The sequence below is a fragment of the Ranitomeya imitator genome, chromosome 3 (assembly GCF_032444005.1).
Source record: "Ranitomeya imitator isolate aRanImi1 chromosome 3, aRanImi1.pri, whole genome shotgun sequence".
Lineage (NCBI taxonomy): Eukaryota > Metazoa > Chordata > Amphibia > Anura > Dendrobatidae > Ranitomeya > Ranitomeya imitator.
In genome coordinates, this window is record NC_091284.1 from 243870588 (window position 1) to 243883621 (window position 13034).

A 13034-nucleotide genomic window follows, 5' to 3' on the forward strand; every position below is an offset into this window, starting at 1 on the left:
ATCGAAGAGCTCAGATATCAAGGGCAAAGGATACTTATTTTTAACGGTGATGGCATTAAGACCCCTGTAGTCTATGCATGGACGCAATTCCCCATTCTTCTTCTGCATGAAGAAGAACCCTGCCCCAGCAGGAGACACTGACTTCCTAATGAATCCTCTTGCCAGATTTTCCTGGATGTACTGTGACATTGCCTCCGTCTCCGGGAGAGATAGCGGATAGACTCGACCCCGGGGAGGCTCAGCACCAGGCAAGAGATCAATAGGACAGTCATAGGGGCGATGGGGCGGAAGGATCTCCACCGCCTTTTTGGAGAACACGTCTGCATAAGACCAATACTGCTTGGGGAGAGAGGAAAGATCTGCGGGTACCTCAGTAGTAGCAACCTGAACGCACTCCCTCTGACACCTACCCCCACAAGATTCGCCCCATCCCAGGATTCTGCCAGAGGACCACTCGATATGAGGAGAGTGGTACCGTAGCCAAGGTATTCCCAACAGGACCTCATCAATTCCCTCAGGAATGACTAGCAGAGATATAATCTCCTGATGAGATGGCGACATGGACAGAGTAAAAGGGATGGTCTGGTGTGTTATCTGTGAGGGCAGTGTCGACCCATTCACCACTCGTACCGTTACAGGTTGAGCTAGCATAACCAGGGGTATTGCGTGACGTTGGGCGAAGGCAGAAGACATAAAATTGCCCTCCGCCCCAGAATCAACGCAGAGCTCTACCGAGTGGGAGAATGAGCCTATAGTAATTGTCCCCTTAAAGGACAATTTAGAGGCAAATGTCGCCGTGTCTAGTGTACCTCCACCTACTACCACTAGACGCTGACGTTTCCTCGACCGCTGAGAACATCTGGTGGCTAGATGTCCTGACTGCTGGCAAACATGACAGACCTTGAGTGCACAAGCGGTCCGGGACTTAGATCCCGCTTGTGACACTTCCCTGGTCTCATGTGACTCAGGAACCAGGACCGGAGATTCCAGAGGTTTGGCGAAGGTAGGAGCCAGCCGAAACCTCTGCCTACACTGGGCTCGCTCTAACCTCCGCTCGTTAAAACGGAGGTCAATTCGAGTGGAGACAGTTATTAACTCCTCCAGTGTGGCAGGAACCTCCCTAGTGGCCAGAGCGTCCTTAACGTGGTCAGCCAGGCCCCTCCAAAATATGGGGATAAGAGCTTTATCCGACCAATCCAGCTCAGAAGCTAAAGTGCGGAATTGGACGGCAAAATGACTGACCAAGGACTCACCCTGAGTTAATGCCAGCAGTTGGAGCGCAGTATCATGGGTGACTTGAGGTCCTAAAAAGACCTGTTTCAGAGTGCTCAGAAACAGCGGAGCACTCTGCACCACATGATCGCCACGCTCCCACAGTGGCATAGCCCATTCCAACGCCCTGTCCGGCAAGAGAGACACTATAAATCCCACCTTAGCCCGCTCTGTGGGAAAACGTGCAGCCAGGAGCTCGAGGTGAATAGAGCACTGACTCACAAATCCCCTACAAAATTTGCTATCACCAGAAAATTTTTCTGGCAGCGGGAGGCGAGAAAATGTCGGAGCAGGGGTGGCAATGGACAGGGTTGCTGCAGCCACACTAGCAGCCTGTACAGCAACTGCGGTAACATCCACAGCTGAGGTTGCGCTCTCAAGAGCCGCCAACCTATCCTCCAGCTGCTGGATATACCACAAGGATTGCTGTTTGTCCATCATTACTAGCCAGACCCTGGCGCTAGTGTAATGTTAGGGCTAGCGGAACGCACCAAATAATAAGACAGATAGGGTATAGTGCGTTCGCAGCCCGGGGTCCACCGTGCAGAGATGGAACCTGCTGCCAAGTAATGACGGACTATATGGCGGTACTCATAAGTATACACACGTGGGTTAAACTTCACCCAGCGTGAAGGAAGCGATCCTGTTGCATCACAGGACCGCGGTACCGCACATAGAGCGCGAGCAAGTAGTCAGCGAACTCAACCCCAACTAGGATTGAAGTCCGATTAGACCCTTGCTGGCACAACACCGCAACTGGGTGTGTAAGGAAACTATATAACAATATTAAGGCACAAGAGTGCGTGCGGTGCCGCGCTGACAAACGCCACTAACCACCCAGGCTTGGGTAAGGAAAGCACAGAGGAAGTGCACGGCGCCGTACTGGCGGTCACAGCAACTGGACGCTGTAATGTGTGATTCGTGCAGTAGGATAAGTCGGGCGCTAGATAGCAACCATACACCTTCCGCGAACAGACATTCAATAGGGTAGGGGTATCCAAGGACGACTTGCACTCACAACATACACACATTAACAATTGTACACTAGCGCATGGCCGTGCGGTCATGCGCAGTTTATATAGCTGCGGCACAGGAAGTGGCCACAGAAACTTTGCCCTTCCAAGACCTGCCAAGAGGACCAATGGAATGTGCTGCAGAGCCTGAGCACATGACCCTCGATCTCCAATGGGAGATCTTGCCCTGGGCATGCTCAGTGTGTGCAGACAAGGACTTAGTCCCAGAGAAGTCCGCTCGCTGCTGACCAGCACTGGCTTTAATGGCAGAAGCTGAAGAAGCAGAAGTAACTCTCTGTACAGAGTGAGACTGAGCAAGACGCTGGGACCGATGTCCCTGCTGAGCAGACTCCACCGTGGCTGGATAGGAATGGGAGACCGCAGCGGAGATGGCTCGAGATTCCCCCTGTGCAGAAGCGGGAACTCGAGACCTAACAGTGTGTGTGTGGTTGTATGCCTGTTCTGGGGATTGCTCCTTAATCATTCCCATTCCTAGTGATGTTGAATGCTCGCGAATGTTAGAGTTAACTAGTGCCTGACAGGGATAATCTATACACAAGAGAACTATCTGTACTGCATCTAACCAGTAGTGATCGCCAGTGCGGCGCTGTACTGTTCGGCTATCCTTCAATTACTCCTGACAATCGGTCAGTGTAGGGTTGGAACTCCCGCTTGATCCCAGCATCTGACTCAGGGCGTCCTCAGGCGCGGCTCAAAAGCCACTAAGGGTCAGAGCGGGATCAATCACCAACATAGTGGGGGTGAATTGCAGGGATCCCACTAGTATTCATATGCTGCACCCTGTGACTGGTAACAGGGCACAGCGTTTCCTTGTTTCCCTGCGACCCTGTGAAGCAACAGAGTTTGCTCCTATACAGACCAGGTGATAGAATTCGTGTCTATTCTGGCATTGTACCGCCATATAGTGCCACCATTAACTAGCAGCAGGTTCCATTCCTGCACGGTGGACCCCGGGCTGCGAACGCACCTTTACTATCGCTATATTTACTCGGTGCGTTCCGCCAGCCCTAATAGGGTGTAGTGATTATATTGACAGCACAGGTGTGTCACAGAATTTTATACCATTGGGCAGTGAAGAAAAAATAATTTACATTTTTAACACCAAAATTGTGCTAGCCCCCAAATTCATTTTTCATGCTGGGAAAACTGTAAAAATGATATTAAAATGTGTCCCTCAATTTCTGCTGAATTTAGAAATACCCCAAATGTAACTGTACAGTACTGCTTAGCCATACGGAGAGACTCGGAAGGGATGGAATGCTATTTACCTCATGGAGCACAGATTTTCCTAGAATAGTTTGCGGACTCCATATACAGAGCCCCTAAGTGCTAGAAAAGCAGAACCCCCTTGGAAATTTATCTACAGGTGTAGTGACGATTTTGACTCCATGGGTGTTTTCCAGAAACAAACAGGAGTGGATGTTGCAGAGTGGAAATTGCAAACTGCCGTTGTAGTGACCTGTACATTGCAGTCAACAGTTCATTATGCCCAGTCTGCGCTTCTGAAGGGCTGCACCTGTAAGTTAGGCGAGCTCTGATCACTACAGAAATGCAAAACATATGGGTGCTAAATGTGGTTTTGAAACACTGAGGCTAAAAAGGGAGGGGAGGCATTTGGATTTGGGAGCAGAGAATTTGCTGAATTTCTTTGGGGGGCGAGGAGCCATTTCACTTTTCCAGGGCCTTTGTTCTACCAGTAATGTAATGTGGAAGCCCCTATATTTCCATTAACAGATGACAGATCTGAGTGAGGACTTGGTTTTTTGTGGATTTAGTTGAAGCTTTTATTGGTAACATTTTACAAAACATTTATGATCACATTTATCCGGCGCTCTACTTGATGTTTCCATCTAAATCTCCAAGTAACGTGAGAGATGAAACCCCGATGAATCCATTCACTATCATGAGGCAGCAGAGTTACTCTGGATTCCATCTGGCCTCTGTTCAGAGGTGTCCTTTTCAGAAGTGCACAAAACTATGGCCAATGGCAGGTTTATGCAATCCTAAAAAGGCAGACACTGCCGGATCACAGGTCCTATGGCATCCACAGTGCCTCCATCTGCCTCATTATAGGGAATTCCAGAGGTTCCATCTGAATCATGTATTTCAGATATTTACAAGGAAACCCCAATGTATGCGCTCAGTGCAGGATAAATGTGTGCCGAACCTTACTGCGATGGTGCAGACACCACCAAAGTGGCATCAATTTCACCACAGTAGAAATAGTATAGTAGGGACCAACAGGTCTTCCACTACACCCAATCCAACAGATGGACACCCAACCAGGAGTGTTCACATTTCTAAAAATTATTGGCAGGCACATCAACAAAGTGGCATTAATTTCACCACATTATAGATAGTATAATAGGGACCGACAGGTCTTCCACTACAAACAGCAAAGCAGATGGACACCCAACCAGGAGTGTTCACATTTAAACAAATGAGGGCCTGATACCCCCGAAGTGGCATAAATTTCCTGAGAGTAGAGATGTAGACCAACCATGACTGTTCACATTTCCACAAATTTGTGTTAACATCAGCAGCAGCATCAACAGCAGCAACAGCATGCACAAAAGCCACACTAAAGATATCACAGAGTGCAGTTACGCGACATTAATGTAGCTAAATATTGTATAACTAAAGTATACAATATCGCCTAGTCTGTGCAGTCTGTGATCAAGGTGCAAAAGTCCTTGGAGATCCATGACTTGTTCATCTTGATGAAAGTTATTACAGTCAAAATTCACTGCACCCTCTGATGTTTAGGTGATGCCAGAAAATCAAATTTATTATAGTCAGTGAAAACAGGAAACAATAGGCAGATGCAAGAAAAAAATTACAGAGCGACCAAACTCAATTGTAGACGTTTCGACCTGTCCTAGGTCTTATTCATGACGTCGCTGTAAGAAAGAAAGATACATATAGGTGCATCTCAGAAAATTCATTTCAGTTCCTCAATACAAAAAGTGAAACTCATATATTAGATAGAGCCATTACAAACAGAGTGATGTATTTCAAGCATTTATTTCTGTTAATGTTGATGATAATGGCTTACAGCCAATGAAAACCAAAAAGTCATTATCTCAGTAAATTGGAATAATTTATAACAGATTATATAGGTCACCAGTTTATATATACACACAATCAAATGAGGAAGCGAGTCTATATACTCGCGAAACGTACGTCGGGTTTGTGATCACATCGTGGACAAAAGGAGACACAAAATGGGTAATTAACCCTTGATTTATTGATGCATATCTTATGCTACTTATGCCTGATACATTGTAATGGTTTTTAGCAATGCATGCTAGCACTAAACATGGTGATTAGTCTTGGTACAAACAAGTGACTAACTGATTGTCCTACCTGTTTAAGTTACATTTCTTATGTGCATTGCTTTCTACTTGTATATGCAAATATTTAGCATAATCTGTTGTCCTGATCCACCTTGTGACTGTTACTACTCTTTTTTGGGGATCACACTATTTTTTCATATCCTATTATATGTATTTGTATTTAGTCTGTGGTAAATATCTACCCTTAAATAAAATATTTATATTTTGAGATACATTATGACTCAAGTTCTCCTCATATTTAATTTATAACACCAGCTTGAAAAAAATGATTTTAAAATCCAAAATGTTGGCCTCATGAAATGTATGTTCAGTAAATGAACTAAATACTAGGTTGGGGCTCCTTTGGCATCAATTACTGCAGTGTAATGAATCAGTGCAGGGTGGCATGGAGGCTATCAGCCGGTGGCATTGGTGAGGTGATATGGAAGCCCAGGTTGCTTTGATAGCAGCCTTCAGCTCATCTGCATTGTTTAGTCTGGTGTCTCTCATCTTATTCTTGAAAATATCCCATAGATTCTCTATGGAGTTAAGGTACTGTCACATTAAGCGACGCTGCAGCGATATAGACAACGAGCCGATCGCTGCAGCATCGCTGTTTAGGTCGCTAGGAGACGTCAAACACCGGCAACACCAGAACGATGCAGTAGCGATCCAGTGACGTACTTATCGTTCTCGCTGGTTGTTGCTCCATGAAAAAACATTGCAGGCATTGTTGCTTTTGCTGTCAAACATGACGAATCACGCCGACCTGACGACCAAATAAAGTTCCGGACTTTCAGCGACGACCAGTGATGTCACAGCAGGATCCTGATCGCTGCTGCGTGTCAAACACAACGAGATCGCTGCCAGGACGCTGCAACGTCACGGATCGCTGTTGTTCTCGTTGGAAAGTTGTTCAGTGTGAAGGTACCTTTAAGGTCAGATGAGATTGCTTGCCAATCAAGCAAAGTGATACTGTTGTTTTTAATATCTGAGTATCATCAGGTTCACCTCCCCCTGGGTGTTAACATCTGAAAACAGGGGTCAGGATGCTGCTTGAACCATACTTCATCATACCCCAGATCAAAACAAAAAAAAATTTAGGAAACGGTGCAGATTTCCTTCTCTTGATGCTGTGAAGCTTTTGAGTGCACTTCTGATGACCATGGCATAGAATGTGTGAACAGCTCTTCAGACTCACCCATCTGTGGTTCCATGCAATCAGTTGTACGGTTGAAGAGTTCGGACTCAGGGGGAAGAAAGGGTAATTTGGGTACCACATATGTGGAATGTACTAGGTGTGATGTTGAGGTGGAGTAAGAGGAGGAAAGGCCAATGGTTAATAATAATAATAATAATAATAATTTTATTTATATAGCGCCAACATATTCCGCAGCGCTTTACAAATTATAGAGGGGACTTGTACAGACAATAGACATTACAGCATAACAGAAATGAAGTCACAGTTCAAAATAGATACCAAGAGGAATGAGGGCCCTGCTCGCAAGCTTACAAACTATGAGGAAAAGGGGAGACACGAGAGGTGGATGGTAACAATTGCTTTAGTTAGTCGGACCAGCCATAGTGTAAAGCTCAGGTGTTCATGTAAAGCTGCATGAACAAGATAACTGCCTAAGTATGTAGCAGTACAGACACAGAGGGCTATTAACTGCATAAAGTGTATGAGAACATGATGCGAGGAACCTGATTATGTTTTCTTTTTGTTTGTTTTTTAATGGGCCACACAGAGATAGTTAGGTTACTGCATTGAGGCGGTAGGCCAATCTGAACAAATGAGTTTTTAGGGCACGCTGAAAACTGTGGGGATTGGGGATTAATCGTATTAACCTAGGTAGTGCATTCCAAAGAATCGGTGCAGCACGTGTAAAGTCTTGGAGACGGTAGTGGGAGGTTCTGATTATTGATGATGCTAACCTGAGGTCATGAGCGGACCGGAGGTCACAGGTAGGATGGTAGACTGAGACCAGAGAGGAGATGAAGGGTGGTGCTGAGCCATGGAGTGCTTTGTGGATGAGGGTAGTAGTTTTGTACTGGATTCTGGAGTGGATGGGTAACCAGTGTAATGACTGGCACAAGGTAGAGGCATCGGTGTAACGGTTTGTGAGGAATATGATCCTGGCTGCAGCATTCAGGACAGATTGGAACGGGGAGAGTTTGGTAAGAGGGAGTCCGATTAGTAGAGAGTTACAATAGTCCAGATGAGAATGAATAAGTGAAACAGTAAGAGTTTTTGCAGAGTCGAAAGTAAGAAAAGGGCGAATTCTAGAAATGTTTTTGAGATGCAGATAAGAAGAGTGAGCCAGTGATCGGATGTGGGGGGTGAATGAAAGCTCGGAATCAAGTATGACCCCCAAGGCAGCAGGCATGTTGCTTTGGAGTAATGGTGGAACCACACACGGAGATGGCAATGTCAGGCAAAGGTAGTTTAATAGAGGGAGAAAACACGAGGAGTTCAGTTTTTTGACAGATTCAGTTGCAGATAGAGGGAGGACATGATGTTAGAGACAGCGGTAAGACAATCGCTGGTGTTTACTAAAAAGGTCGGCATGATAACAGGAGAAGAAGTGTATAATTGGGTGTCGTCAACATAGAGATGGTACTGGAAACCAAATCTACTGATTGTTTGTCCAATAGGGGCAGTATACAAAGAGAAGGAGGAGGGGGCCTAGGACTGATCCTTGAGGAACCCCAACAGTAAGGGGAAGGTGAGATGAGGAGGAACCAGCAAAAGATAAAGTGAAGGATCGGTCAGAGAGATAGGAGGAGAACCAGGAGAGAACGGTGTCCTTCAGGCCGATGGAGTGGAGTATAGTGAGGAGGAGCTGATGATCCACAGTGTCGAATGCTGCGGAGAGATCCAAGAGAATTAGCATGAAGTAGTGACCATTAGATTTAGCTGTTAGTAGGTCATTAGAGACTTTAGTGAGGGCAGTTTCAGTAGAGTGTAAAGAGCGGAAACCAGATTGAAGAGGGTCGAATAGAGAGTTATCTGAGAGATAGCGGGTAAGACGGGAGTGGACCAGGCGTTCGAGGAGTTTAGAGATGAAGGGAAGATTAGAGACAGGACTATAATTAGCGGCACAGTTTTGATCGAGGGATGGTTTTTTAAGTAATGGATGTATGATGGCATGCTTAAATGAGGATGGAAAAATACCGGAAGTGAGAGAAAGGGTGAATATTTTTGATAGGTGAGAGGTGACAGCTGGGGAAAGGGACTGGAGGAGGTGTGATGGAATGGGGTCACTGGTGCAAGTGGTTGGGTGAGAAGATGCAAGGAGCCTGATTACATCTTCTTCTGTAACTGGTTCAAAGTCAGAGAGTGAACTAGATGCAGTGGGGTAGGGAGGACAGTGCATGGTATGAAGAGATCGGGAGATGATTTTCTGTCGGATGTGGTCAATTTTTTCTTTGAAGTAATTGGCCAGATCGTCAGCGCGGAGATCCGTGGTTGGGGCCTGCACTCTTGGGTGGAGTAGGGACTGGAAAGTGTCAAAGAGATGTTTAGGGTTATTGGACAGTGAGGTGATGAGGGTGTTGAAATAGGTTTGTTTGGAGAGGTGAAGGGTAGAGTTGTATGTTTTTAGCATGAACTTAAAATGGATGAAATCTTCAGGTAGATTAGATTTTCTCCACAGACGTTCAGTGCACCTGGAGCACCGCTGCAGGAAACCTGTTTGCAGCGTGTGCCACGGTTGTCGCCGTCTGTGCTGAGTTGTTTTATGTATAGGAGGAGCAGCTTCATCCAGGGCACTTTGCAGGGTTTCATTGTAATGCTTCAGAGCAGAATCAGGACATGAGATGGAGGAGATTGGGGCTAATGAGGACTGCAAATTCTTCATAAGTTTCTGGGTGTTAATGGCCTGTATGTTTCTATAAGTGTGGAAAGTGGGGGTTACCGCTTTGTGTCAACCAAAGAAAGGTAGTGGAGTAGCCCATCCAGTAACAGAAGTTGTCAGTTGTCTTTATATACAGTAGGACCACCTGCCCCATGCACACCTTGAGCACCAAGCATAATCCCCCCTCCACCATGGCCTCGCTTTTTCCCAGTCATATTGCACAGAATTAGCAACAAAAAATTAGATTTTTAACTCTGCAACAGAGCTGGAAACAGATGAATTTCCACGGCAGTAAATTACAAGGTGTAATGTGGTGTGCTGAATCGCGTTAGTCACAGTAGAAAGAATTGGTTGAGTGTGCTGCAAACAATTTGAAAGTAAGATGTCCCTTACTGAATGATGTTAGTAACAGAAGAACTTTTTGGTAGCCCCTGGATCAGGCGTCTATAACATACTAGATGCTACAATCAATTTGAAAGTGAGATGTCCCCTACTGTATGATGTTAGAAGCAGAAGAATTTTTGGTGGCCTCTGAATCAGGCCTTTATAACACACTATATGCTACAAGCAATTTGAAAGTCATTTGTCCCCTAATGTATGATGTTAGTAGCAGAAGAATTTTTGGGGGCCTCTGGATCAGGCCTCTATAACACACTAGATGCTACAAACAATTTGAAAGTGAGATGTCCCTTACTGTATGACGTTAGTAACAGAAGAGTTTTTCGGCGGCCTCTGGATCAGGCCTCTTTAACATACTAGATTCTACAAACAATTTGAAAGTGAGATGTCCCCTACTGTATAACATTTAGCAACAGAAGAAAAATTTGGTTATGTGCGTGAGATCTGCAGAAGCTTAATTTCAACCCAACAAAATGACAAAGTGGGATATGGCGGGCTGTATAATGTTTTGTAACGGAAAAATTATATATTTTTTTGATGTGCGTTAGGTCTGCAGATAGTTTCATATCACCACAGCACTAACCTCTACAACACGGGCAGACCAAATAGCTCTCTAAGAATGTCAGGGACAAGATCATAGATCTGCACAAAGCTGGAATGGGCTACAAAACCATATGTAAGACGCTGGGTGAGAAAAGCTTTATTGTGCAATTTGGTTCCACACAACTGGAGCATACAGAATAAGACAGAGTCACATTTTTGTGATTTTCCCTTTTTTTCCTGGCCTGTCAGTCTTTGTCTCCTTTCTGCCGATCTTGTCCCTAGCTCAACTGTCATAGCTGGCCCTAGGGATCCTCCTTCTGGCATAACAGCTTCTCTGAGGACCACCATCCTTCCCTTTCTCTGTGACCCAGTAAACATCTTCTTCACAGGGGGGACAAAGGTATGGCACTCAATACCTTGGTCACTCAGATGACTGTTTTTTAACCTGTATATGAAAATGATGGTTACTATAATCTGTTTGATATAATTCATTATTCATACATCTTAATATATAACTTTGTGGGAGAGTTCTTTAAAGAATTGATGCTCTTTTCAAGGCAAATTCACATTTGCATTTTGTTAATTGATGAAAATAAACTATTACCACTTCTATTTTCTAAATTCTAAAATATTTTTACTTTACACGTTTTCTCCCCATATGCCTCAAACTTTTGCACAGTATTATACATTGAATACATCTAGCATTACTGCCTAAAAAAACGCATATTTGAAAAGGTTGTAAATTTGCTGCAAATTATCAAATTATCAATTATTGCTGATGACTTTTATTCCAACCGATCTTGAAATTGGGGCTCTGCAGTGTCCCTATTGAATGACTCATTTGTACCTCATGCACGCCAATTCTGCATTCATTGTAATCAGAGCACTTTACTTGGCTATCTCTAGTAATCACAGAGAGTGAAAGGAGTGTTGTTATACATTAAGAACCATCGATTCCTTTAAAAGAGGACTTTTAGAGCTCTGTTTTGAAGTGATGATATCCCCATTGACCAGAAACAGAACCAGTAGATGGCAAACTGTGCAAAAATATTAATAAAACTTAATTACAAAAATTATTTTAGCTAAAAATACCCACAGTTAATTAAGACAAAAAATTGTTTCGAGAACAATATAACTACAGGCCAGGCTATATTATGGGTTGCAGACTAGGTAATCAATCAGCTGATACTAACTCTGGCGGTGGCTGGATATAAACAGTGAATGGATCACAACTCTTCACAGTGCGTAGTGAACACTACCTACGCTCTTAAACAGATGCTGAGAATTCATTTGAGATGTATTAATTGAAAAATGCCATATTGAATAATCTTTCGTCTGTGTTGCAGATTTCCCTCCAAATATAGACGTCTATCACCAAAGCTTACAATGGGGACATGGCTCATCCTTGACATCATTAGTTATTTTTCACTGGACTTGATAGGAATTCCTGGTAATCTCATTATTTTATATGCTTTCTTCCATACTTTCCATAGTCAAGGTAAAGTAACCACTGGAGAAATTATCCTCGGCAAACTGGCATTGTCTAATCTGCTGGTCATTCTGACATGGGGCCTTCCAATTACTCTGCAAGCAACTGGAACATATATAGCGTTTGGTGACTTATCTTGTCAAATAAGCCTTTATTTTTATTGTGTTGGAAGAGCCATGTCTGTCAGCATTACTTCTTTGTTGGGATGTTTTCAGTGCATTTCCATTGCTCCCTCTCACCGGCGATGGTTGGGAGTAAAGAGGAAGCTGCCAAATCATCTTTTTACAATAATGTTGTTTCTCTGGACTTTCAATCTAATCATAAGTAGTACCCGGCTGGCATACTCCACAGCTTCTATGAAGAACAATACTTCCAAATACATTATGAGTTACAACTTCTGCTTTGTGATGTTCCCAAATTATTTTCTTTACATAGGGAATGGGATTATCTACGTAGTTCGTGACTTGTTCTTCTTGATTCTGATGATGTTCTCCAGTGGTTATCTTCTCTATGTCTTCTATCGGCACGGAAAACAAGTGAAATATATTCCCACTCTAAACACTAAGCATGCGGAAATCCGAGCAGCCAAAGCCGTCTTTACTTTGGTCATGATGTATATTGTTAGTTTTGGATTAGATAATCTGTTCTGGATTCTGACTCTCTGCACGGTTACTCTTTCGCCCCGGTTTACTGATGCGCGAATATTTTTTGATTCCTGTTATTCTGCTATTAGTCCCATTGTAATCATCTCAACCAACAAGAAAATTCAAGTGGGTCTCCAGTGCTCCAGGAAGAAAAGAGATATTCATGCAGTGAAAACTATATCTAATGGTGTAGCTAGGAAGAGATTCTAGAAATCAAATGACACATCTATTTTAAAAGATTCAATCACCCTTCATAGTATTAGTGCAAGGGATAGATCTAGTGAAAACATTTGAAGTCTTAGGGCATCATTTAATGTAAATTTCTTTTTGTTTTTCTAAATAATTTGAGTTTCATCCTTTCAAGAGTTATTAGATGTTAAATGATTGTGCTATCACTCTGTGAATTCGTATAAGATTTCTATAAAATGTTTATTGTAATTCTTCCTATAATGTTCATATCT

General features: G+C 43.8%; 1 protein-coding gene across 1 annotated transcript; it reads left to right on the forward strand.

Annotated features, from left to right (window-relative positions):
* The first annotated feature begins 11826 nt into the window (after window positions 1–11826).
* On the forward strand, window positions 11827–12783 carry LOC138671603 (olfactory receptor class A-like protein 1). The gene has a single exon (XM_069759778.1). It carries the CDS (start codon window positions 11827–11829, stop codon window positions 12781–12783), a length of 957 nt encoding a protein of 318 aa, XP_069615879.1.
* Window positions 12784–13034: the final 251 nt, after the last annotated feature.

Excerpts from the sequence above, each read along its gene's own strand:
- LOC138671603 (XM_069759778.1), top strand. The coding sequence starts at position 11,827 with ATGGGGACATGGCTCATCCTTGACATCATTAGTTATTTTTCACTGGAC.